This window comes from Neolamprologus multifasciatus, chromosome 11 (genome assembly GCF_963576455.1).
Source record: "Neolamprologus multifasciatus chromosome 11, fNeoMul1.2, whole genome shotgun sequence".
In the NCBI taxonomy this organism is placed as follows: Eukaryota; Metazoa; Chordata; class Actinopteri; order Cichliformes; family Cichlidae; genus Neolamprologus; species Neolamprologus multifasciatus.
Window position 1 is genome coordinate 11,357,043 of NC_140449.1, and position 25,208 is coordinate 11,382,250.

Sequence of the window (25,208 nt, forward strand, 5' to 3'; positions counted from 1 at the left end):
CGAAGCGAGTCCCAGCGAGCTTGTTAATATCGCTCCAGTATTTCCAATAACAGTAAATCCTGAGCTACTCAGTTGCACTTATATCATTTTCTTTTAATTATTATAGCCGAACTATTGAACTTGTGAATGTAGTATATCACCAAAGAGCAAATAAAATCTAATAAAACGTGTAGTATATGAGCCGCACTGGAACGCATTTAGGCCTAATTGATTAGCTAATCGTGTTTTTAAAACAGCGGAGGAAAAAGTAAGAGGGGGGGAAAAATAGCAACAAAAAAAAGAGCCTTGTTTTCAGTAAAGTTACTATTTTTGGGGAGACCACGACAACTGAAATCCAGCACTTTAAGACTGACTTCACATACTTCACAACCACACCCTGGTACGCCCACAAATATCTCCGGTGATATGGAGGTCATTTCCTGCAACCGTCTCACTGTGCATGCGACTTGACAGCTTGAGATGTGTATTAGGGACGACTTCAGGTCGTTTTGTAACCACTGTTTGCTTCTGTCTGTTTCAGTCATTCAGAATCCAGTGGATGTTTGCAGGGGAGCCTGTTTTTAGGAGCAGACACCTGAAAGGAAAAGAAGGGAAGGTGACATCCCTGATAGAGAGCAACATTAGCTGAGCCCAAACCAAGAGAAGAGCAAAGATGCTCGGGAGTGAAGGAGAGAGCAGTTCATATTCTTCTTCCAAAGACACGGCAGATGAGAGGCGCAAGTCTCCGACTGTGGAGGGGGATGATCCGGTTGTTAGCAACAGGTACACGGAGCACGGAATGAGTGCTGACCGGTACTATATCCCATCCGCTATTTCTAAGCAAAGTCCCGAAGCAGCCAGTCATTGCTCTTTTATCCCCTACACCCCCAGCGGGGCGGTTTACACCCCGTCCAGTGCTGGAAGGTATCCCTCATCACTGCACCTGGGCTCCGTGTTGCAACCGGCCGGATTCCCCCACTCAGCCCCCGGGCGCAGTCACATTAGTCCCACTTACCAGCTCGGACAGAGTCCCGGCTGCATCTACCCTCCATACACCAGCTCGGGCTCCGCTCTCGGTAACATGACTCTACCCCCCGCCACCACCGGCCCGGGGGTGAGGTCCCAGGTTTATCTCTGTAACCGACCTCTATGGCTCAAGTTCCACCGACACCAGACAGAGATGATCATCACCAAGCAGGGCAGGTGAGATGGCAGGAAAAGTGTGCAAAGTTAGAGCCGAAGCTTTTCCCTTTAATTTCCTTTAACTGTTTGTCAGTGTCTCTTATGTTCTTTTTCTTCTTCTTTATTAGCAAAATATTTTTTATTTTAATGTTCTGTTTCTTTGAATCCTCCCCTGTTTTTTGCAGACGGATGTTCCCTTTCCTCAGCTTTAACATAGCTGGTCTCAGTGTGACAGCGCACTATAACGTGTTTGTGGAAGTGGTGCTTGCGGATCCAAACCACTGGAGATTTCAGGGGGGAAAGTGGGTCACCTGTGGGAAAGCGGACAACAGCAGCCAAGGTACCGAAAAGGGTACATAGTGCCTATTTTCTTTCTTTTCTTTCTTTTTTTTTTTTAAAAGAAATATATTTTAAATTGAGTTGAATTAAACATTTCCCCTGCGATTTAAAAGCAAATTTCACCCGGATTTAAGACAATTTCATCCCCCAAAAGACTTTTTTTTTCTGTTTAAAAAAAAAAAGACAAACAAAGAAAAAGAAATTTACTTATTTTATAGCCTAAGCCTAACTTCTCAACTAGGCCGTGGAGGAAAACATGGGTTCCCCAGCTTTTCCTAATGAAAAGTCCCATGTTTTCAGTAGAATATTGTGTAATTTGTTTTGGAAATCTTGAGTTTAAATATTGGAAAATGTATTTCTCTTTATTTAAGGGAACAAAATCTATATCCACCCGGAGTCCCCAAACACAGGGGCTCACTGGATGAGACAAGAAATCTCCTTCAGCAAACTGAAACTCACAAACAACAAAGGGACGAGCCACAATACTTCACAGGTACTAAACTCAAAACTGAAAATAACTAAAGGCCTGTAACCCTCAAAATAGGTTGCAAATGGCAAAACATTTTCCATTACACCAAACCTTCATTCAGTTGTTTTCAATATAGATTAGTCTGTTTAATATATACTGTAGTGATGTACTTTTACTATATTTTGTTCATTGAAACCTTGATAATTAATGTGGCACAATGAAAGAGTTTTGTATTCGGACTAATTCAGACTTGAAGAGCTAACTACATTGTTTGTTTTATTTTTTTAATTTGTGCTAGGAAGGAAATTAGTTTAGATATTTTTGTGTCTATGCAAAGATGATGTGATGAAATTAAACTACAGCAGTGCAAAAATAATGCTTAAGTCATATAATTGCAGGACACAAAGTTATTCACTGAAGCTTTTATAGATTTTTATTTTTTTGTGAATAGCGGTGACGTTGGAAATATCAAGTGCTTTAATTTTGTTTTTTCAAAATTACCTTTTTTTTTTTTTTCTTTTTACGCAATAGATGATTGTTCTGCAATCCCTGCATAAGTACCAGCCAAGGCTGCACATTGTGGAGGTGACAGAGGATGGAGTGGAAGACCTTAACAGTGACCTTAAGACCCAGTGCTTTACTTTTCCAGAGACTCAGTTTATAGCAGTCACTGCCTACCAGAACACGGATGTAAGTGTGGAAAAACTCCGGCCTCCCTTGGTTGTTGTTGTTGTTGTTGTTAAATTTTATTTTAGATATAAGCTCCCATTAATAGGTCCTCAGAGCCGTATGCATGCATTATATTTAGATATTTACATACTGCATATTATAGATTTTTAATCAGTTTAGAATTCCCATTTATTAAAACTTGTTCAGTTGGCATGGGAAGCCATTTCTAACTTTAATCAGCCACAGTTTTCCAATGCAAGCCAAACATGAGGTCTATAGCTACACAAGCATGATGCTCCTTTATTCTTTGCTTTTCCAAATCTAAAATGTAGCTTAACCTTGTTTTAGATCACGCAGCTGAAAATTGATCACAACCCTTTTGCCAAAGGATTCAGAGACAATTATGATTCGTGAGTATTTTGTATGCGCTTACATTGCTGTGCATCTCTTTCAAAGCAAACAAATACATCATACTGTGGCTACACCAACTAATTCTGAACGAACTTTCACATTGAACTGTCTTGACCTCGTCTCATAAGTACATTTATTTATTTATTTTTTTAGGATGTACACAGCTCCAGAGAACGACCGCCTTACGCCGTCTCCTACGGACTCTCCCCGTGCCCACCAGATTGTCCCTGGCACCCGCTACGCGATGCAGCCCCTCTTCCAGGATCAGTTTGTCAACAACCTTCCTCAGAATCGCTTCTACAACAGTGAGAGAGCTGTACCGCAGACTAACAGCCTCCTCTCGCCTCAGTCAGAAGACGCAGCTTCGCAGAGGTGGTTTGTCACCTCAGTGCAGCAAGGGGGAAGTAGCAGTGGCACCACCAACAAGCTAGATCTGACACCCTATGAGGGAGAATATTCAAGCTCCCTGCTTCCTTATGGTATCAAATCACTGCCCATGCCTACATCTCACGCTCTGAGCTACTACCCAGACTCCCCGTTTACTACAATGTCTGCAGGGTGGGGGTCTAGAGCAGCATACCAAAGAAAAGTCACATCCAGTCTGCCTTGGTCCCCCAGACCCAGCCCCACTGCCAGTTTCCCAGAAGACTCAGAAAAGGTTAAAGCACAGCTGGAAGAGGAGGTGAATGGTAGCGGTGCCCTGATCAGCTCCTGGACAGAGCCACAACCATCAGCTCTTTCCTTAGACAAGACCAATTCCTATTCTCTGGCCTGCAAAAGAAGGCGTGTGTCTCTCAATGGTCCAAGCACGGAGGACTCCTCCAGCAACACCAAGTGTGAGGACTTGGTCTCTGTTCCCACCAACAATGGCTACAGCAAGGAAGCCCCCCCATCCAAAAGCATGGCAGCTTACTATCCATTTTACACAAACCCTTAAGCGTTTGTTTGGTCTTCATCTGCTACCATGAATGAGAAATATTGTTTTAGCTTTTTTTTTTGTTGTTGTTGTTTTTTGTTATATGAAGACCCTTATTTTGTGTTGGCAGTGATAAATGTCTTTTTGTTTCTTTTGTGGCAAGACAGAAAATGATGAAGAAAAATAATGGCATTATAAGAGACGCACGTGGTACATTGAGCGTCTCCGTCTTAAGGCTTTTTGTTTGTTCCCAAACCGTATATATATATTTTTTTAACTCCCCTTTTATTGAACTGAAATTTACAAAGTGCCAAAGCATTCGTTTAAGGTGCCCTGTTTTTTTTTTTTTTTTTTAAAAGTGTGTTACATTTCATTGTTGCATACATTTATGTATCTACCCTTACACTGAGATTAAGCTATGTGTTTACAGATTATATATTGAAGGCCTGTTCATATGAAATGTGTGCATTCTTAAATATATGAGAACAATATGCTGTATATACCTTAAATGCAAAGTTCAACTATTTGATAATAAAAGGCACACATGTTATGTTGAGTTTCGATGTGGTTATTTCAAGTGAGTGGAGACTGCTAAGCCCCTGCTTAAATACAGTGTACTATGCATTTAGTATTTGTTTGGTGTAGGTTGTGAATGCAACTGAGAAATACTTTCTGCAATTACTCACGAGGCGTGTGTAGGAGATGAAAAATGAAGAACGGCGCCACTCAGCAGTGTGATTTTTCTGCGGACTTTGGCGCACTCTAGTGGTCTTTTCCTGTAATGGCGGCTATTACAAATGATTAGCCTGTTGAGTTGAACGTCTCCATCCCATGTTCACTCCAGAGAAGCCTAAAGCAGAAGCGTTTATAGATTTACCCGTTTTAGAAATATTTCAGGTATTTTTCCGTTAGTGTAAGCGCGTACGCCGTACTTATCTTACCTATTTCCGCTTCAGATATGATGCCCGGCTTTATGAAGGTGTGAATAGCTGTGGTTTCAAAGGGTAAAAAAACAAACTAAACTAAAAAACATGCACTTGGTTGAAATTAATGTTCAAGCAAAGCTTAGGCTTTGAAAAATAAGCCGGCCACGTCTTTCTCGCCTGTTTTAGAGGGTTGTTTTGAAACCTGGCAACCCGACTAGTAGCCAGCAGGAGCCACCAGAGTCAACGGAGAGTTGACTGGGGCAACAGCACAGCTCATAGCTCACATTGTTTATACAGGTTTGCCCCACATAACGAGAAAGATCTTTGCTTTACCCTTTGCGACTGACAATTCACTCACAAGGCCAGGTGTACAACAGCAGGATGTACAATCAGTGTAAGTCGAAATACTTGTTATTCATTGTTTACGGAGTTTTTCAACTGTACTTGCTACCGTCAAGTTGGCTAGCATCGAGATTAGCACGCTAGCTCAGCCAGCCTCTAGCGTGTACACTGACGTTGGTCAACGCAGATGCTAGCGTCATGAGGTTTTTTGTTTTTGAATATTATATAGCTAGCAAAGCAGCAGACTGTTTTGTCAGTACCAGTGGCATTGTCGACAAAAGGAATGGTTTGCAGCTGACGTTTTCTAAGGTTGGTTGTCGGCAGATTGGTTTTATTTTCAATCAGCAGTGGAACAAAGCGTTATCGGGGTCTGTTCATTAACACAACATGACACGCTGTCGTCGATTTTCTGCTAGCGAAAATGGTAAACACTGCACGACGTGGCTACAGGCCTGCATGAAGTAGTTTAGTGACAAGTGGCGGCTACGTGGAATAACGTTTTTATTTTTCTCATGTTAACACTAGCTGTTGCTGTGAGCTTTAGTTAGATGTGGTTGGTTGAAGCTGTAACGGGGGAGTGTCGTTGACTGTTGTAAGATAGGTTAATGCTGTAGTTATTCATTTAGAAAGCAAGCTCGTTGAGTAATATGTGTTACAAACTATGAGATTATATAACTGTTCAAAGATCAGGTGTTTTTCTTTCTTGTTTTTTTTTTGTATGCCAAGGTGGCATACTGTTTGTCTTGCCTTGTGATGGTGTCTGGTCACTGGGGTAATCACATGGCACACGCCTGATCTAAGGTGGTGTTCACTTCCACTGGCTGGTCTGTTTACATGATGCATAGCGTTATTTAAATGTACGACAATGATGGCAGGGGATGATTTCATATGTTAAAATGGTCGATATTAGCACACGTAAATGTAGACAGTATTTACCAAGTGAATAAATGATAAATCATTCATATATGTAATACTTGTTTCTTTTCCACCTGTCTCCATTCTACCAATCTTACTAAAGAGTGAAAACACGTCTGTGCCATATTGCTATTCTAATTGATGAATAGATAACCACGTCATAACTTTGGTATTCGTTGTGTTACAGTGAATAACACACTTTCCCAGAAGACTACCAAAGGTCTCACTCTTATCTTCCTTACTTAGTTTAAAGATTGACTGATTAGAACAGTGTGCCAGACCTGTCCACGGTCTTGACTCTGTTTATATAACTGCGCAAGTAGTTAGCTGTTTTCAGTTACTTTCTAACCTATGGAATGCTTGGTATTAATGGGAGATGGGGATTTTCGGTGAGTATTCATTCCTTCCATTGCACACATAACTTGTCTCCACCAGTGAGAATTTTGTTATTGGGAAATTGAATGCGTGTTATTATAAAACAAATTATGCTGTGTCCTGTGTTCGGTGTGCTGCCGCTTACTAAAAATACATAAAGGTATCACATTGCCCTGACGGTCGTGACCATATGGTGCCCTGGTGGAAGCGGAAAGCGGACTTGCTGTGTGCTATTCTTCAGTTGAGGATATCTTGCTTCATAATGAGCCCTGCCCTCAGTGGGATGAGTAGCTTTGGCACGGTGAAGCGGAAACTCCTGGTGATGCCAGAGGAAGCCTTGTCCATCTCTGTGTGGGCTTTGTCCTCACTATGTTTAGGTATTCAAGAAAAATATATAAATAAATTAAAAAAAAAAATAAAAAGAGAAACAGGGAGCTGGTTTACAGTGCAGTGGTGATGCTGACGCAGGAGCTTGTGGCAGAGCAGCCTGAGCACCCTTGAAGACTGAATTCTTGTTTTGTGACCAGAGGGAGTGGAAGTCAGCTGTACAAAACGAGGCGAAGTTGCTTTTCCTGAAACTGGTGAAAATATTTTTGATTTATTGGGAGGATGTGGAGACTTGTATGACTGACAAACCTGTTGTCCATTTTCTCGCTTGAAGAGCCTTATTAGGCTCAGGCATAAAGACGTTTTACTCCAATTTTTTGTCTTTTTATTAGGACATGCAGTATGCTGGCTTATTGGACTTGAACAGGTGGAAGACGACTTAAGAGGCTGCTGTCCCAGTCAGACCTTTGGACCCACGGTAGGGGACGAAATGGGGAACACAGCGACCAAGTTCCGTAAGGCTCTCATCAATGGAGATGAACTGCTGGCTTGCCAACTGTATGAGAGCAACCCACAGTTCAAGGAGGCTCTAGATCCCAACTCTACATATGGAGAGTCCTATCAGCACAACACTCCACTGCACTATGCTGCCCGGCACGCCATGACACGCCTACTCAGGTTAGGATATGGCCCAAATAAAAACAAATACGCAAGCAGACAGAATGTATACTTCATATTTTTGAGTATTGTCAGTGAGGGAAAATTGTTATTCTGACAGGGCCTGATAATGATTGGGTCATAGATGGTTCTCAAGCTTTATGTCTAGTAACCCTTAACCTGACTTCTAATCTTTTTATCACTCAGTGGCAGCTTATTCCATCTTTTCACTTTTGCTGTATTTTAAAATTCAGTTTTTCTTTTTTCATGTTTTTTTTTTTCTCTATATGTCTCTGTCCCATCTGTGTCTCTACATAGCCATCTGTTAGCAGCTCTCAGGAATGCAACATGCTGAGCTGGAATAGAATGACGTTCCAAGAGCTTCCTATCTGACAAGCTAACAGTGCAGACTGTGCTTGTTTTTATCCCACTCTGGCCTTACTCTTAAAAAAACAAGAACAGTAGTTTAAGTCATATAACTGGTTGTATAGCTATAATTCTAGTTTATGGTTTTCACAAAAGCAATGAAATGTTGAAATATAAACCATTTTGGAAAGTAATTGACCTGTGTTGCAATATACAGCTCTCCTTTTTTTAGAATATTGTGCAGTTAAAATGCTGTAAAATATTCAGTTACACTAAAAGCTACATGCACTATGCATAACTCATCTTTTTTATCTTAAAAAAAAAAATCATGTTTACGTTCTGAATCAGCACTGATGTCATAAGAATTTGCAGTCTGTTGACAGTATCCCACAAAAGACAACGCATTACAATTTAACCATCCTGTCATGTCGTTATTCTCTTTTAGGTCTTTTCTCCTAAGCAAAGATGGCAATCCTAACAAGCGCAACGTGCACAATGAGACATCTCTGCACCTTCTCTGCATGGGGCCTCAGATCCTGACTTCAGAGGGAGCTTTGCATCCCCGCATCTCAAGGCCATATGAAGACGAACAGCGACGAGGGGAATGCCTTCAGATCGTGCTATCATGGACAGGAGCTAAGCTGGATCATGGAGAGTATGAAAGGGCTGATGTCAATGCCACTGACAACAAGAAAAACACTTGCCTACACTATGCTGCTGCCTCAGGCATGAAGACTTGTGTTGAGGTGAGATTATAAAAAAAAGATATTGCAGATATTTTCTCTGGGCTAGTGTAAAATTTTCTTAAGTGTGAATTTTTTTGGGGGGTTATGATCAAAGCCTCTGTAGCTGTAAACTAACCAGTTTCACTAAGACAAGGGCAGAGAGTATATGAGGGGAAGGACAATAAATGAGGCCAGAGTAACTCTGATGCTCACACACATCATTCAGCGTCTGCTCTTTTGTGTAATGAATATTTGTAGAATAGATCCTCACGTGTGGCCTTGTCCTAGAGTCCCTTTGGTAGGGAACTGTAATTTGCATCATCTCATTCGCCCTCGCTGGTGAGTTTTTGGAAGATGCTGTGCAACACGGTACAACTTAATTAATCTCCTGGACAGCTCACACCAGATATAACAGTCAAATAGATTACACGTGACTTTATTGTTATTGCATGTAATAGAACAAAATTACAAATGCTGCTCTTAAAATGTGCTTCAGGAAAGGCAAGCAGCCACTAGTTGTGAAATCCCCAGAAAGAACTGCTGTACAGCTGGTACTAATTTTAAATGATCGCATTTCTGCACACTGTCATTTATTTAGATGACTCTTCATTATAGAAATATTATTGTTGTCTTCACTCTAATTTCCCCCCAGAATCCATGCAGTTTATTACAAAATGCAATTTGCACCATGTGCAGAACATAATGTCGAGGCTGGAGATGCAGACAGGTATGTTGTGACAGAAAAAGAGACACCCTACTTCCAGGGTGTCAAGAAATGCCATTCACAGACCGTTTAAAAAAGTAGACTCAAGCACAGAAATGACAGTTACCAACAGAAGCCACCACCTCCCAAAAGACACATTATTAATGTGTGTGTTTTTCTTGTACCGCTCTCAATATTACCTGAGCTCCTTTATTTGGCACTTGATCATCAAGACTTAGTGTGCCATACTCTACAAAGAACTTTGAAGTAAAGTGGATATAAGTGAACTCTTTTTCAGTTTTCTCGAGGTGGGTAAGTTGTTGCTATTTTTTTTTACTGAAGTCATAATTGCAGTCTATATCAAAATAACTGTAATTACCGTTTCATGCCTTAATTCTGGATACTTTCCTCTGATTACTGTTACAGGGTGAGTGGTACTCCACTGTGCAAGTAATCACAGGTGTTTGGAACTATATATATAGTCAGCGAGCTTTAGTATCTGTTCTTGAATGCACGATGTGTTCCATTGTTCAATGCCAGATATTCCTCTTGTTTCTTCGTGCTCAGATGCTGGTGCAGAGAGAAGCGGACTTGTTTGCGGAGAATGAAAACCGCGAGACTCCATGTGACTCTGCAGAGAAGCAGCACCACAAGGAGTTGGCCCTGCGCCTGGAGTCGCAGATGGTCTTCTCTCTTGCCCCTGAGGCAGAGGGTATTGAGGCAGAATATGCAGCCCTAGATCGAAGAGAGGTACAGTATAACACACCAACAAGGAGTGGGTGTATAGCTTTCAGTTTATCACCCTCAGCTGGTGTGACTTAAAATGTTATTAGAACCAAACTTTAGTCCACAGCATGCTGTTTAAAAAAAATCCCCCCAAAAAGTAATTTCCCTGTTGTTGCTGAATTAGGTCAAACTGTTTTAAATGAGCTACCCTGGTCATCCTAGCCTGGCTGATCCCACACAGCTTCTGTATTGTTACGCTTGATTCGTCCTTATAACCCTTTAGCTACATAAGTAAGGAATAGAAGCAACATATGATGGTAACTTTGCTCTTGGAAAAATCCACTAGTTGACTGTATTTCAGTGTTTACATTTTTGCAGGAGTTAGTCACATTCTTCACTTGAACTTGTTTTGGTTGGACACAAACAGACTCACAAATTACTCACACAGTCTAGCTTAAAACATGTGATCATCGTCATCAGTTTTAGTTCTCTGGGTCTGGCTAAGTTATGTGTCAGCAATCATTTATGTTTCAGGTGGTTGTAGTACTTATTTTCTCTTTATTTTCTCTTCCCCTTTTTTCACAATCTTTCTTTCCTACCATTATTTCACCCATCACCCTTTTCCCCAATCTCACCCACTGTTGTCCTCTTGTCTCTTTCTTTACCTTTCTCTGACAACCTGTCTTTTTTTTTTCTTTTACTTCTTATCTTTGTCCTTACATTTCCTCTCTTATTATGTTCTTGTCAACCCTTTACTCTAGTTGTACGAGGGCCTGCGGCCACAGGATCTTCGGAAGCTGAAGGACATGCTGATAGTGGAGACAGCTGACATGCTACAAGCCCCTCTTTTCACTGCAGAAGCACTGCTACGTGCCCATGGTACTATTAAACAAACACAGTACTGGTTGTCCTTTCAATTGTTTGGACTAGTAATATCCTGACAGCTTAATGGGTAAACATAGTAACATAGTAGTTAAACAAATGACATATATAGTTAAAGTATATGGACAAGGAAGCATTTGATACAGTGGTTAGATTTAATTTAACACCACATAAAACACTTTTCAACACTTTTATATATTTATATATATATATTAGTGCTGTCAATAGATTAAAAAAATTAACTAATTAATCGCACAATTTTCTGTAATTAATCGCAATTACCTGATCAATAGCCTAATTGCAATTACTTAACTTTATATTTAAGCTTGTAAATGCAGAATAAACACAAAGAATCTTTGAATGTTCACTTTTGGGAGGACCTTCAAGTCCTTGAAACGAGGAACCAAAGCTATGTAAAGCGTGTGTTCTCAACAAATTTAAGTTTAGTTTGTTGCAATCCACTTGGCAATTGTGTCAGTCAATATGTCCGAGGTAGACTTACTGAGTCCCCGATGCTCAGTGAGTGGTTTGTCGCAGCTGGGTGACGCATTAGCCAAAGTGCTAGCAGCATCCCCGACTAACATATGCTTTGCGTCAATGTGATATTTTAAGCTGGAAGTGCTTCGGTGAAAAGAAAATTCCTTCCTGCACAATGTGCATAATACTTTGTGTCGGTCGACTGTTCCGTCTTGTTATTTTTTAATACTCAAATTTCCCATCGAGAGGGCCAGTGTGCGCTTATCACCTTCAGCTGCCCGTCACTACCAGATCAATTGCCCGTTTGCGCATGTGCGAAGGTAACTCTACTTGGACAAACTGCCCGACAAATGCGTTGACAGAAACACTTAAGGGATTTTGAGTCATCCTGCACTCCAAATGCGTTAATTGCGATTAAAAATTTTAATCGTGTTGACCGTGATGGCGTATTAATTTGCGTTAATGCGGTAATTTTGACAGCACTAATATATATATATATATATATATATATATATATATATATATATATATATATATATATATATATATATATATATATATATATATATATATATATATATATATATATATATATATATATATACACACACAGTGGGGCAAAAAAGTATTTAGTCAGCCACCGATTGTGCAAGTTCCCCCACTTAAAATGATGACAGAGGTCAGTAATTTGCACCAGAGGTACACTTCAACTGTGAGAGACAGAATGTGAAAAAAAAATCCATGAATTCACATGGTAGGATTTGTAAAGAATTTATTCGTAAATCAGGGTGGAAAATAAGTATTTGGTCAATAACAAAAATACAACTCAATACTTTGTAACATAACCTTTGTTGGCAATAACAGAGGTCAAACATTTACTATAGGTCTTTACCAGGTTTGCACACACAGTAGCTGGTATTTTGGCCCATTCCTCCATGCAGATCTTCTCAAGAGCAGTGATGTTTTGGGGCTGTCGCCGAGCAACACGGACTTTCAACTCCCGCCACAGATTTTCTATGGGGTTGAGGTCTGGAGACTGGCTAGGCCACTCCAGGACTTTCAAATGCTTCTTACGGAGCCACTCCTTTGTTGCCCGGGCGGTGTGTTTTGGATCATTGTCATGTTGGAAGACCCAGCCTCGTTTCATCTTCAAAGTTCTCACTGATGGAAGGAGGTTTTGGCTCAAAATCTCACGATACTTGGCCCCATTCATTCTGTCCTTAACACGGATCAGTCGTCCTGTCCCCTTGGCAGAAAAACAGCCCCATAGCATGATGTTTCCACCCCCATGCTTCACAGTAGGTATGGTGTTCTTGGGATGCAACTCAGTATTCTTCTTCCTCCAAACACGACGAGTTGAGTTTATACCAAAAAGTTCTACTTTGGTTTCATCTGACCACATGACATTCTCCCAATCCTCTGCTGTATCATCCATGTGCTCTCTGGCAAACTTCAGACGGGCCTGGACATGCACTGGCTTCAGCAGCGGAACACGTCTGGCACTGCGGGATTTGATTCCCTGCCGTTGTAGTGTGTTACTGATGGCGACCTTTGTTACTTTGGTCCCAGCTCTCTGCAGGTCATTCACCAGGTCCCCCCGTGTGGTTCTGGGATCTTTGCTCACCGTTCTCATGATCATTTTGACCCCACGGGATGAGATCTTGCGTGGAGCCCCAGATCGAGGGAGATTATCAGTGGTCTTGTATGTCTTCCATTTTCTGATGATTGCTCCCACAGTTGATTTTTTCACACCAAGCTGCTTGCCTATTGTAGATTCACTCTTCCCAGTCTGGTGCAGGTCTACAATTCTTTTCCTGGTGTCCTTCGAAAGCTCTTTGGTCTTGGCCATGGCGGAGTTTGGAGTCTGACTGGTTGAGGCTGTGGACAGGTGTCTTTTATACAGATGATGAGGTCAAACAGGTGCCATTCATACAGGTAACGAGTGGGGGACAGAAAAGCTTCTTACAGAAGACGTTACAGGTCTGTGAGAGCCAGGGATTTTCCTTGTTTGAGGTGACCAAATACTTATTTTCCACCCTGATTTACGAATAAATTCTTTACAAATCCTACCATGTGAATTCATGGATTTTTTTTTCACATTCTGTCTCTCACAGTTGAAGTGTACCTCTGGTGCAAATTACTGACCTCTGTCATCATTTTAAGTGGGGGAACTTGCACAATCGGTGGCTGACTAAATACTTTTTTGCCCCACTGTGTGTATATATATATATATATATATATATATATATATATATATATATATATATATATATATATATATATATATATATATATATATATATATATATATCCATACATACACTTTAGTGGACGAGGTAAGTATACCCTTGGCCATGATTTGCATAATTGTTCACCTGTCTCAGATATTGGCTTATTAAAGTCTTTGACCGCTCTTCCATACAAATCCTGTCAGTTACAGAATGTTTTAATCTAAGGTTTCTCTTACACACTGCCTGTTTTAAAGTCCACACAACATTTCAGTGGGATTCAGACCAATAAGCAGGATCCTCTCACTAAGCAAGGCACGTCTGCATTGCAGTTCAGATTTTCCCTGCATCTTATTGTAAATGAACGCCTTTTGACACCAGTAGTAAGAAATAGCTGAAGACCCTTTGATGAAATGTTGTGGTATTTTTATTATGCTTTTTATGTTGTTCTGTTTGGGTTTAATTTGCTGGAGCAAGGAGTCTGGTACAAATTGGCAGCTGTTTAATACAGTGGAATGACCCATCTTGAGAATAACTTCAAGACTTTTTTATGTCTTAACAGACTTAGATATCTCCAGCCTTTTGCCGCAGACCTCAGACCTAAACATGACACCACACAATTTAATAGCTTGTAAGACCAAACCAAACAAGCTTAAAATAAGAAAAGCTGCTCCTGGTCACCCTCTAGGGAGGTTCTGTGTGAAACCCTGATTCTAATCTTGTGGCTGTGATGCGTAACGGTGCATTTTACATGGGGTTACCATGCTTTTTAAATGTAGAAATGACTACAAAATAGAAAATACAGAAAGTGTTTTTTTGTATTTGGATAAGGGATTTATTTTCTATAAATATGCAGTACGCTGAAAGAATTGGACTTGTTCTGTTGTCACTGGAGAGAGCTTTTACATGATCTAAATGTAGTTTTAGTGAGCGTATTTATTTCAACAAACAATTTGAGGACAAACACTGCTTAATTAGGTTACTTAGGCTCGCGCCTGATTTACTGTAAATAAGATTAAATAATCCGCAGCGTGAACCATGGATTTTTATGTAAAATCTTTGGCACGTCTAATTTATTTTTATTACATTCTGTTATGTTTTTCCTAGAAATAGTAGTGTGCTGCAGAGAAAATATGCTTTCCTGAATTTGTCTTAATTACTCCACTCTTAACTTAGGCCTGGCCAAGTACTGAGTAAATATATTAGATTTTATTAGACTTGCAGTCTTAACCCACCAGTTTTCAAACTTGCTTCATTTACAGCTGGACACAAGATAGTGTGTCCAAGTGTTTTGAAAGTTTTACTGATTTGAGGCTTTTGTAAATCGTTACTTCAGACAACTTGGCAAAAATGTTTGTGTATGACTTCACCACCTCATTTTTTAATTAAATGGGCTTAAGGGCTGTCTGTTGAGCTGTGTGCTACATATGAGACACACTTTTAAGAGCTCAGAGGCGGGAGATTGACCCCACAATGGTGCTATATTTATTCAGTTTTATCATGGGACTGCTGAAACATTTTAGGATTTTGCATGTCCTGGAGAAGGGTTTTTGCACTCGCATGTCATTTCATTTCGAAAAAGCGTCATTTCCACAATTTGTAACAATCTCTTATCTTCTCCTCATTGCTCGTCTGCTGAACTGCTTGCTTTTCCATCTTTCTTTGTTCCTGACAATTTGTATTTCCTAACTAATTTTTGATATTTAAGACTAAATATGAAGACTTCACTTTCAGACTCTATGTAATGGCTAAAGGCTTTAAGATAGGGCCATACACATTGATTAGTTTTAATTGAATGGAGCTAGATTGGGATGGGGGTTGTTGCGACAGTCATTATCTAAAGGAGGCCATTTAGAGCGTTAGTCATTTGATTGGTGGCAAAACCTGTCTTGAGGCTGATAATGGCCTAATTGCACAGTTGACCTGGTCGTGTTCCTTATTTTAGGAGGGTAGACTATTTGGACTCGGGCACAGTCCACAAGTCATCCAATATTTATACTGAGAGCCTCTCAAATCTGTCCATGTCCTGATGCGAGATTAAACAGCTATTCTAAAACAGAAAACCAGATGGCAGCAGGTCTTTGTTGTTGGCAGTTTAAAAGGCTTAAATGCTAGTGGCTACTGGACTATTTCTATTGAGAATCCACACAAATGTAAAATGAGATTCACTGAAATGCATTTTTTTGTCCATGAAATTCAAACTTAAGTCTTGTTTTGACAGGTTAAATGGGAATTTATATATTCAGTATGTTATGTCTGTTTTAGGCCTAATCATAAAGTATTGTAAAAATTGTAATCTTCAAACAGTCAGAAAATGTTTTTAATTGGCCCTGCTTAATTGCGTACTTCTTATTTGTGTCTTGACAATAACTTGCGTGTTTATAGTTGCTAGTGAAAGGAAAAAAGACTTTTCTTTATCTTCCATTTTGTGCTTCACAGAAAGTAGGTTCTGTGAATTGATATTGGACTCTGCGCTGTAGCTGGCAGACTTTGAGCTCTTCAGAGCAGATCACCACATTTTTGGCAAGAGGAAAGGTTGTAGAATCTGTTTTCACACTAACAACAGCCGGCGCGATGATTAAACATCACTGTTCTCCTGATCTGGAATCGTTCTTCCCATTCTGTAAACCCGTCTACTTCCACCGTGAGTTTGCCTCATATTTTCTTGGGTGGTTTTTTAAAATTGTCAGGATTCACATTTCACTGCCACCAGCAACTGTGCAGGAGACACAACAATGCTGTGTATGGAGTGGAAAAACCTGAATTCTGCTGATAATGTCCTTAGTAACTTAAATAAAGATAGTAAACTAACTGCCTTCCCAAAGGGCAGGACATTCTGGATCACTATCATACTATAGTGAGCAATTCCTGTCCCATCACCACTTTCAGTTGTTACTCTGGTCATGACACACCTGATTCCTGCATAAAGAAATACACTTTCTGAAGCTTCTTTTTTCCTTAGATCGTCATTTTGTCTCTTTTACATCAACTTTCTTTTTTTCAAACATCCCATCAGCACTTACTAAATGAACCAATATGGGCTATACAAAAAGTGACGTATAATGCACTGGCAGTCAGTTATCGTAACTTTCTAAATTGTAGGTTATAAGCTGTGAGCCTGTGGGACATCTCACCTTTCTGAAAAGAAACAATGTAATTTGCTCTTAGATCCTGAGCTATCCTGTGTCAGTGTCAGGAATAATTTATTACAAGTAATTAAGTTATCTCTGTTGTGTCACATGCATAAATGCACACAGCTTTTAGGAAGCTCGTGCATTGATTCTGCTGCTGTCTGATGCTTCGGTTATTTAAATAAACTCATGAAAAAAACTTTAAGAAACACGGCAGCAACCAATTAACTTCAGCACCTTGTTACAATTTTTTTTAAAGACACACACAAGGATCATCGTAAACTTTTTGTTAGACAGCAGGTATCAAGTTATCTTATAAAAATGTGTGTCTGACTCCCAGTCCAACAGCACCTATTGCACAGAAGCCTGCGTTGTTTCCCCTTTAAAATTCTCTGCATACCGACATCTGCACCTAAAAGGAAACTTTTAACACTTTTAATTTTTGGTGGTTTTTTTGTTGTTGTTTGTTTGCATAATACTGTGTATTTGACTTTGTGATCAAAACATCATGCCACAAGCAGAGTTTCATCCTCTAGGTAGTATATACTAAAATAATTCACTTCAAAGGTGCTTTAATAAATGTCTTTTTTGTGTCAGATTGGGACCGAGAGAAGCTCTTAGAGGCCTGGATGGCCAATGCGGCGGAGTGCTGCCAACGCTCAGGTGTGCAAATGCCCAACCCACCCCCAAGTGGTTGCAATGCTTGGGACACCTTACCTTCTCCCCGGACGCCTAGGACCACCCGCTCCTCCATCACTTCACCAGACCAAATCAGCCTCATGCCTGCTGATGAGGAGTCTTCTCTGGTAAGATAAGATGGCTCTCACCAAGGAAAATATGGAAACTATTTGCACTCAAGCTGATACATTAGGCACGTAATGTTTGAGATTAGCCTGCTGTTTAGCACAAAGTGTTATCCAGACTCACATTGCTCCTGTTGTTGTCCATCAGCTATACAATTCAAAGAGTCCTGGATAACTGGGCACACTTTCTAATAAAATTGACCAAAGTAAAGGAAAATATCTCTTACTAAATTTTGTTTACTGCTACATCCTGAACTGATAAAGCTAGACAAATTAATTTATAAGGTGGACGTAATGTAACTAAATACGCTTTTTAAATCACTACATTAGGGTTGAAATCCACTTGCCATTTTTTTTTTCTTTTTTTGCTGAAAACACTGTGACAGCTCTAGATTGATAAATGTAGGTCAGTAAATCAGAAAAAAGTTTTAGCCATTGTTTAACTGTACTTATTGATAAAGAACGATCAAATGAAAAAGGATCACAGTCGGCCACAGCATTTTCCAGGGCTTGCAAAATCGCTAGCCCGACGTCCCGGGGCTAGCGATTTTTCCAGTCGGGCTACCAAAATCTAACTCAGCCCTGCCCGTCGGGCTATCATAGGAAAATATATGTCAGTGCTTTTGCATTCTTTCGCCAATGTAGCTGAGTAATTATGTCATTGGCATCGATGAGCCACTGTCAATATGTGACATATTGAAATCGCGTTTGAATTTGCGCTTGCTTTTTGCTTTCATTTTCATTTTGCGATCACGCGAACGGTGTATAGAGAGCGGCAGCACTGATTAGTGAGTGACGATTAATTGCGCACCAATTCCTCTGATATCGTCTTATCACTCATTAGCTTACTATTCAAACGCGACAAGTGAAATCTCTCGCAGCAAGCTTAAACATGTGAGAGGTTGAGTGCGCAAAGAATCGCTGATCATTATGTAAGTACGTGTGTAAAAGCAGCAGGATTTACGCTGGTATTTTAGTTCTGCAGAGCCAAATAAGACAGGTCAGGGTGAAGAAGGGGCAGCCAAAGAAAAGCCGATCACAAAACGGAAAAGATATGACAAATCGAGCCCGTTCTCACTCCCGAGGCGTAACATGGCGACGTTTTGTCACGTCCCGCGGCGTTCCTGAGGAACGCGAAAGGAGACTTTCGGCGTTCTTATGGTACGCGGCGGGTTATGGCTGAAATCCAGTGCAATGACGCTCCCGCGGTAATCAACGTTCCAGCCCTGTATTCCAGCCCTAAACCTAACCTTATCCCTAGCCCTAACCATAACCTTTTTCCTCACCTTAAACAGGACTTAAATGATGTTAAATAGCGTGTTTCTAAGCTATTTGAAGGAAAAGAGCGAACATGTGTAGATTGAGTCCATACGGTTCTCATACTTCCTCATTTTTCCGAGGTCGTCATTTAGGAATGTGGTGGGTAGCCGAAAACGTAATATGTTGACGATTTGTCACCTAGCCTAAAGACTATGAGGCAAAAAGAAAGCGCAGCTTTTTTGGTTTCATGGACAAAAGAATTTCTGTGGCTGGAATATGACGAGCTAAATAACATGATGTTCTGCCAGGTGTGTTGTGAGTTTCATTTGATTTCTGAGTCGACAAGCGCCTTTGTTACTGGGACCAGTCATTTTAAGAAAGACCCCATCAGAACCCATGAGAAATGCAAGAAATGCATTATTGCCCAGTCTGCAGTATCTTTCCCAGAACAAACACCAATTGCAAAAAAAACATACTACAAATAAACCAAGCACAACAAGAACTCCTGAAAAAGCTGTTTAGAACAGCGTGCTATATTGCAAAGAGTGAACTACCATTGGCAGAATTTAGCAGTCTTTGCAAACTTCAAAAAGCAAATGGCCTAGATCTTGGTTGCACTTACTTCTTACCCGTGACTTCAGTGAAAATTTCAGATTCAGGATCTGACACAGACTGATTCATGTTCTACACAGTTCTTACAAGTTCATAGAAATTTCTGTTCAATTAGAACCAAGTATTTGAGTTGATGGTTTTAATTTTTATACAGTTGTTGTGATTTGTATTTTAACAATTTTTTTGATTAATTTTTGTTTACATTATAATATTATACTTTAATGTATAATATTGTAAAGGAAACCAAACGTAAAAAAAAAATCTTTTTTTATTCGGGGTACTTAAATTTATTTTGGGCTACCAAAAACTGAAGAATGCCTGCCCGAAGGGCTACCAGAGATTTTGAAATTTTGCGAGCCTTGTTTTCTGACAAAGAAGCTCCTATAGCAGCAGGGGATAGCTTTAGGCATGGAGGTGCATAGATTAACTGGCAGCATTCCCATAAAATGTGTATAGCAGTGCATATTTAAATAAAATTCATGGAGTCCCAAGATTTTCTGAAGTGTTCTTTAAAATTTTATGATCACAGATGTCTTTCTGAATAATGATTCACTCTTTCCCAGTAAATATATGTTGCTAGCAGTCATTAGTATTCATGCCAGTGGTCTACCTTGCAAACATAAACAGAAGCAGGGCTTCCTTTTCTCATATGTCATCCAGTGTTTTGTCAGTTATCATGTAGGCAAGTCCTGAACAGTGTTGAGTTTTGTTATGTTATATAAAATATGCTAATTTAAGATACGACATCCTTCATGTTGCGCTCTCCTTCTTTATCAAACATGATTGACTGCTGCACATGTCGTATGTTATATTATGTTATATTACTGCTGTATGTTTGGGCACGTATCACTAAAGATGTCACGTTATTGTTTTCACAGTTTTAACATTGTTACATGTAAGGGGGAGTGTTGACCCTCGTGCGACTGTTTTGTGGGGGTGGGTAGTCCGCAGTGATGCCACCACCAGAGGTTAGTTTTAAACTAATTTAAAAAATACTGGAAAGTTTTTTAAGCACTTACAGAAGGTGAGTGAATTGTGATCAACTGTAGCTGCTAGACACTTACAGTCTGCACTGAAATATAATGGGGGTGCATACATTTCGTAAGTAAAATAGTTTTGGTTTTCCCTCCTTTGGCTTTTTGGGTGAAGGGCTGAGGGAGGTAGGGGGACAGTCATAGTTCAGTCACTGTAGATAATTATTTTTTCAGCTTTCAACAACTACTCCTCCCACAGCATTAAAGTGTGCTCTCTAAGCTTATGAAAGGTGTATTTTCCACCACCGTGTTTACAAAGCCTGCAGTGAGGGAAAGGAACCTTATTGGCCTCTTGCTGTGAAAGGAGTTGTAAACTCCCTGTTTAATTGCCCACCTGTTATCCTGATCTAGTCTAGCATTTCCCATAATTATAAAAAAGTGTTCGGAAATTGTCTTCTTTGTGAGCAAAAAGTAATATGTCCTGCACCAAAACAAAGTTTACTAGGCATCTAGCCTTTATCTCATTTATTGCTGACAGCAACTCATTTTGTTTACTGCTCGCTATTGGAGATAACAATGCTTTATAAAAATCAGGGTTTGTGAGGTCAGCAAGGTCGCTTAGCTTGGGTTTAGACTTTATTCTGGAATAGTTTGCAAAATTGGGAATTGAGATGACAGTGCAGTGTGAGAAATGCATACTGCAGACTTTTTTTTTTTTTTTAATATATAACTTTATGAGGCTTCTTTGGAAGAAAATGCTGTTTTCTTGGGTGTTAAATGTATTTCAAATTTGTAGTAATGATTTTTAAACTAAAATGATGGTACCTGGAGGGAGAATCAGATAGTTTTTGACAGTTTCTGAAAAGTTTAAAGACGTATCTTTTTGGATGAATGAATATATCCATTGGCGATGTGTGTTGATGGATAATAGCTAAAGTTGACACACTTTATTAATCTATAAATCAAGGCTGTCAGCTTCAGTTGCTCTCTATCAGGGGTTTACTAAAAACACCAAAACACTCTGGATTGAAACATCAAAGATATGAACATGTCAGACAAATGTCTGAGGGTATCTGAAGTTGTGCATCTGAAAAGGCGTAATTGAACTGCCCTGTGTCAATCGACCGAGTGTACTCAAAGGCCCGTTTAAAGGTTAGAGTTGATTATCACATTCTGCTCTTTCACAGATCAATACCTGTTTTGTTGAAGCACACTGCCTTCTTTATGTCTTGTGAGGATCAGTCTTTCACTGTAACAAGGCCTGTGTATTTGACTGTGTGTCAAATACACTCTTTGTTTGTGATTCAACTCTCTGTGGGTATCTGAAAAATAAATCTAATAATAGAAATGGGAATGAGCCACATGCTTAGCAGAGGTCATAACATTGGCACAGTGGCTTTTCATAAACTACTTTGGGCTACTGTTGTGTATAATTGTACACATTGACATATCAACTCAATAACTTCTCCACCTCTGACATGCAATCTCACATTAAAATCGCCCTCCCGTCGCAATATTTGGAGAACATTCCCAAGCCAGGACATTCTCAAACTCTGGCATTTCAAGCAAAAAATAGAAAAACACAGTGACTTTTTCCAAGGCTGTAAACAGTGGCACGGTTATGTAACAGAACAAAACAGGACTATAACACAAGGGCCTTTTGAAGTTATACCAGATTTACTTATTTTTTTATTGATTAAAACTGACTTAATTTGTTCAAAAAATTGAAAGAGTTTAAATAGAGTGTATATTGTTGATGCTAATATTGTGGTTTGATATTTACGTCTCGCAGTGTGGTATCTGCATGTCTTCCCTCTCCGTCTTTGAAGAACCTGTTGACATGCCCTGTGGCCACGACTTTTGTAGATCATGTTGGGAAGGGTAAGTCATATTTTGGTATGGCCTGAGAATTCTGCAGATTGCTTGGGGTGTCTGTACTATGCGTGCACAGATCTTATTCAGTGTTTTTGTTCTTTGCATACCTCATTTCTGACTATTATTTGAATGCTTTCAAAGGTTTCTGAATTTAAAAATCCAAGAAGGAGAAGCCCACAACATTTTCTGCCCAGCCTTTGATTGCTACCAGCTAGTACCAGTGGAAGTCATAGAGGGTGTGGTCTCCAGAGAGATGGACAAGCGCTACCTCCAGTTTGACATCAAGGTAGTGATGAAAACAAAAAAGGAAGGAATTGAAATGAACTGAGCTGTGAGCCTCCAGCACAAAATATTCAAAAATTTTGTCGGGGATAAAAGATGATTCTGGCGTTGCCGTATTGTGTTATGATAATACCATTACTCACTTAAATGGAAGGGTATAAGTAATAAAGGTAGAGGAATTAAATCGGTTATGTGTGAAATAATCTTTACTTGAACCAATGACATTTTTTGTTATCAAAGTGCCACAAGCAACAATGAATATTATTCATTCTTCTTTCAACATATTTTTATGTCTCCTTCATTCAGTTTAGAGTTGTAATTACACATTAGCAGTTTGTAAAATAAGTAATTTAGGGGCACTTAACAGAAAGAGTTCAACTTTGCAATGTTCTAGTGAGAAATGCCAACTTTTCTCTGTGACAAGTGGAGGACAGAGTGAGGCTAGCAGGCACTAACCAAGTTATGATGCTTTGGTGCCGGGGATACGTGGTTAACGCAGAGCAAGGAAAACAGAAAGGTGAGGGCACAAAGTATGGCAAGGTTTAACAAAAGGCATAACCATATATATATATATATATATATATATATATATATATATATATATATATATATATATATATATACATATATATATTTTAACTCAAAAGTACAGTTTTTAAATTTAATGTTGCTGAAACAACAAAGTAATAAAAAAATAAATCTATCTGATCGAGAAATCACTCATCTTTGGAAAAGAGAGTTTGTTACAGAGAAATGACTCTTTCCAAAATAAAAGCTATACTATACGCTTCTTCTGGGCTATATTCTCAGCAGCATATTAAACATATCAGGTCCCCATAAGGAGAATCAAGTGCTAACGGCTGTCTAAATGACTCGGGTAAAGTTTGTAGCATGCATGCTTGTTGTTTTTGTCTGCTTCCACTTGTCTTTGCACTAGGATGATGTCGGAGTAAATGTGCAGTCATATTCATTGTGTTCCCACTAGTGCTGTCAGCGTTAAGTTGAAATGACGTTAACGCCACAACACGGCAAATCTCTGTTAACGAGCTACCGCGGATCGCAACGTGCATGGGGCTGGACGGCCAACACGTTAACGAGCTAACTGCGTTAACGCAGTAGTTCCCACCCATGTAATTGAGCACTGCGTGGCACATCCGACATACTGTTTTACTTTTACGCTCAACACAGACAGCATTGTCAGAAGGAAAGTTGATAAAATAAATTAAAGATTTTGTATTGTTCGATACATATGCGTACCGGACCTAATAAATATATATATATATATATATATATATATATATATATATATATATATATATATATATATATATATATATTTATTTATTTATTTATTTATTTTTTAAAGAGCCTTTTTAGTTGAATTATGTTCAGGCTGTTATATTTATTTTGTGTTCAAGAATCTATTCCTTAAATATCGAGCTGTTGTAGATGGTCTCAGAACGCATACAGAGGGAACAATTTTATAGTTAAACATCTTTAACAGATTTTAAAATGACTTTTAAATTAAATTAACACTAAGAGGAAATTATTTCAAGCTTTATTAGTGTCATCTACACTAAAAGGTATACAGCTTAATAAAAGATTGTTAAACTTCTGACTGACTTTTGCTTTTATTGAAGGCATTTGTAGAAAACAATCCGGCAATCCGATGGTGTCCAGAGGCGGGGTGCGAAAGAGCGGTACGCCTGAACACCCAGGGCCCTGGAACCTCCACCTCAGATCACCTAAGCTTTCCCCTCCTTCGGGCCCCTGCTGTAGATTGTGGCAAAGGCCACCTCTTCTGCTGGTCAGTATTGTTTTTGCTTTTCAAAACTCCAGTTGTCCAAAAGAAACAGTAATGATGGAGTTAATGGGAAGAAATATTGTTAGGCAAATATTTGGGGTGGTTTTTCTGTTTAGTTTTGTTCACCAATTGTTTTTTTTGTTTGTTCACCATGCCTGACCTCATCATCTAGCTCCTGAAAATGGCTGACAGTTTCCCTCAAAAGTTTAATTTGCACAACATTTGTTACTGGAAATGACATTAGTAGTGGTTCAATTTTCATAGTTCTTCTATCCCTTCACCCATTCACCAATACATTTATACAAGCACTTTTTTTCTACACCTGTTTTTGATTTGTTACATGTGTAACATTCACACATATTCACTGTCCAATGAACACTTCAGCAGTAACTCAGGGTTCAGTATCTTCCCCGAAGATATTTTGGCATGCAGACTGGAGCAGGCGTGGATTGAACTACTTCCAACAACTTCCAATTAGATGACCTGCTTTACCTCCTGAACCACAGCCACCCACAGGATGTTGTGTTAATATGATCCTTTTCTTGTAGATTTCTGTACATTTGGAAGAAAAAGGTTTTGAATCATCTTAATCAGGGCAGGGTAAGCTAGTTGAAGTAAAGAGATTTAGTTTTGGAGGTGCTTTGTATAGATAAAAGTGTACAAAATGTGATTACTGACAGTGTCTGCTTAAGAAATCTTTTATTTGTGAAAGGTCCCTCATACAAAGGAAACTAACAAACAGAGAAAATTCAGGACTGCTGCTACTTTCCAAACCACAAAGATGTAAGGTGCTATCCTAAAAGCGGTGAAATAGAACTAACAGTTAACAGTTAATTTATTTCACTAAAATGTT

General features: G+C 39.4%; 2 protein-coding genes and 1 long non-coding RNA gene across 7 annotated transcripts in view; 2 read left to right on the forward strand and 1 right to left on the reverse strand.

The window, feature by feature from the left end:
• The first annotated feature begins 652 nt into the window (after positions 1-652).
• eomesb (eomesodermin homolog b) lies at positions 653-4,315 on the forward strand. Of its 2 annotated transcripts, none has more exons than XM_085176339.1 (6): positions 653-1,182; positions 1,347-1,513; positions 1,872-1,993; positions 2,501-2,659; positions 2,987-3,048; positions 3,203-4,315. In XM_085176339.1, exons 1-6 carry the CDS (start codon positions 653-655, stop codon positions 3,984-3,986), a joined length of 1,824 nt encoding a protein of 607 aa, XP_085032465.1. In that variant the 3' UTR covers positions 3,987-4,315. The 2 variants fall into 2 exon arrangements, with proteins under 2 accessions (XP_085032465.1, XP_085032466.1); XM_085176340.1 differs by having other exon boundaries at positions 1,347-1,501.
• Positions 3,257-5,027, reverse strand: LOC146507870 (uncharacterized). Its single transcript, XR_014876683.1, has 2 exons — positions 4,907-5,027; positions 3,257-4,815 (listed from the first exon to the last, which is right to left on the reverse strand). It is a non-coding gene; the product is annotated as an uncharacterized LOC146507870 (long non-coding RNA).
• Positions 5,028-5,135: 108 nt separating this feature from the next.
• ankib1b (ankyrin repeat and IBR domain containing 1b) overlaps positions 5,136-25,208 on the forward strand; it is a 37,672-nt gene continuing 17,599 nt past the window's right edge. The window contains exons 1-9 of one of the 4 annotated variants that reach the window (XM_085176336.1): positions 5,136-5,285; positions 7,243-7,528; positions 8,319-8,619; positions 9,869-10,051; positions 10,789-10,906; positions 17,343-17,551; positions 22,187-22,275; positions 22,411-22,555; positions 24,192-24,358. In XM_085176336.1, coding sequence (XP_085032462.1) covers positions 7,341-7,528; positions 8,319-8,619; positions 9,869-10,051; positions 10,789-10,906; positions 17,343-17,551; positions 22,187-22,275; positions 22,411-22,555; positions 24,192-24,358 — 1,400 coding nt within the window. In that variant the 5' untranslated portion in view covers positions 5,136-5,285; positions 7,243-7,340. The other 3 variants (XM_085176337.1, XM_085176335.1, XM_085176338.1) reach the window with 3 other exon arrangements.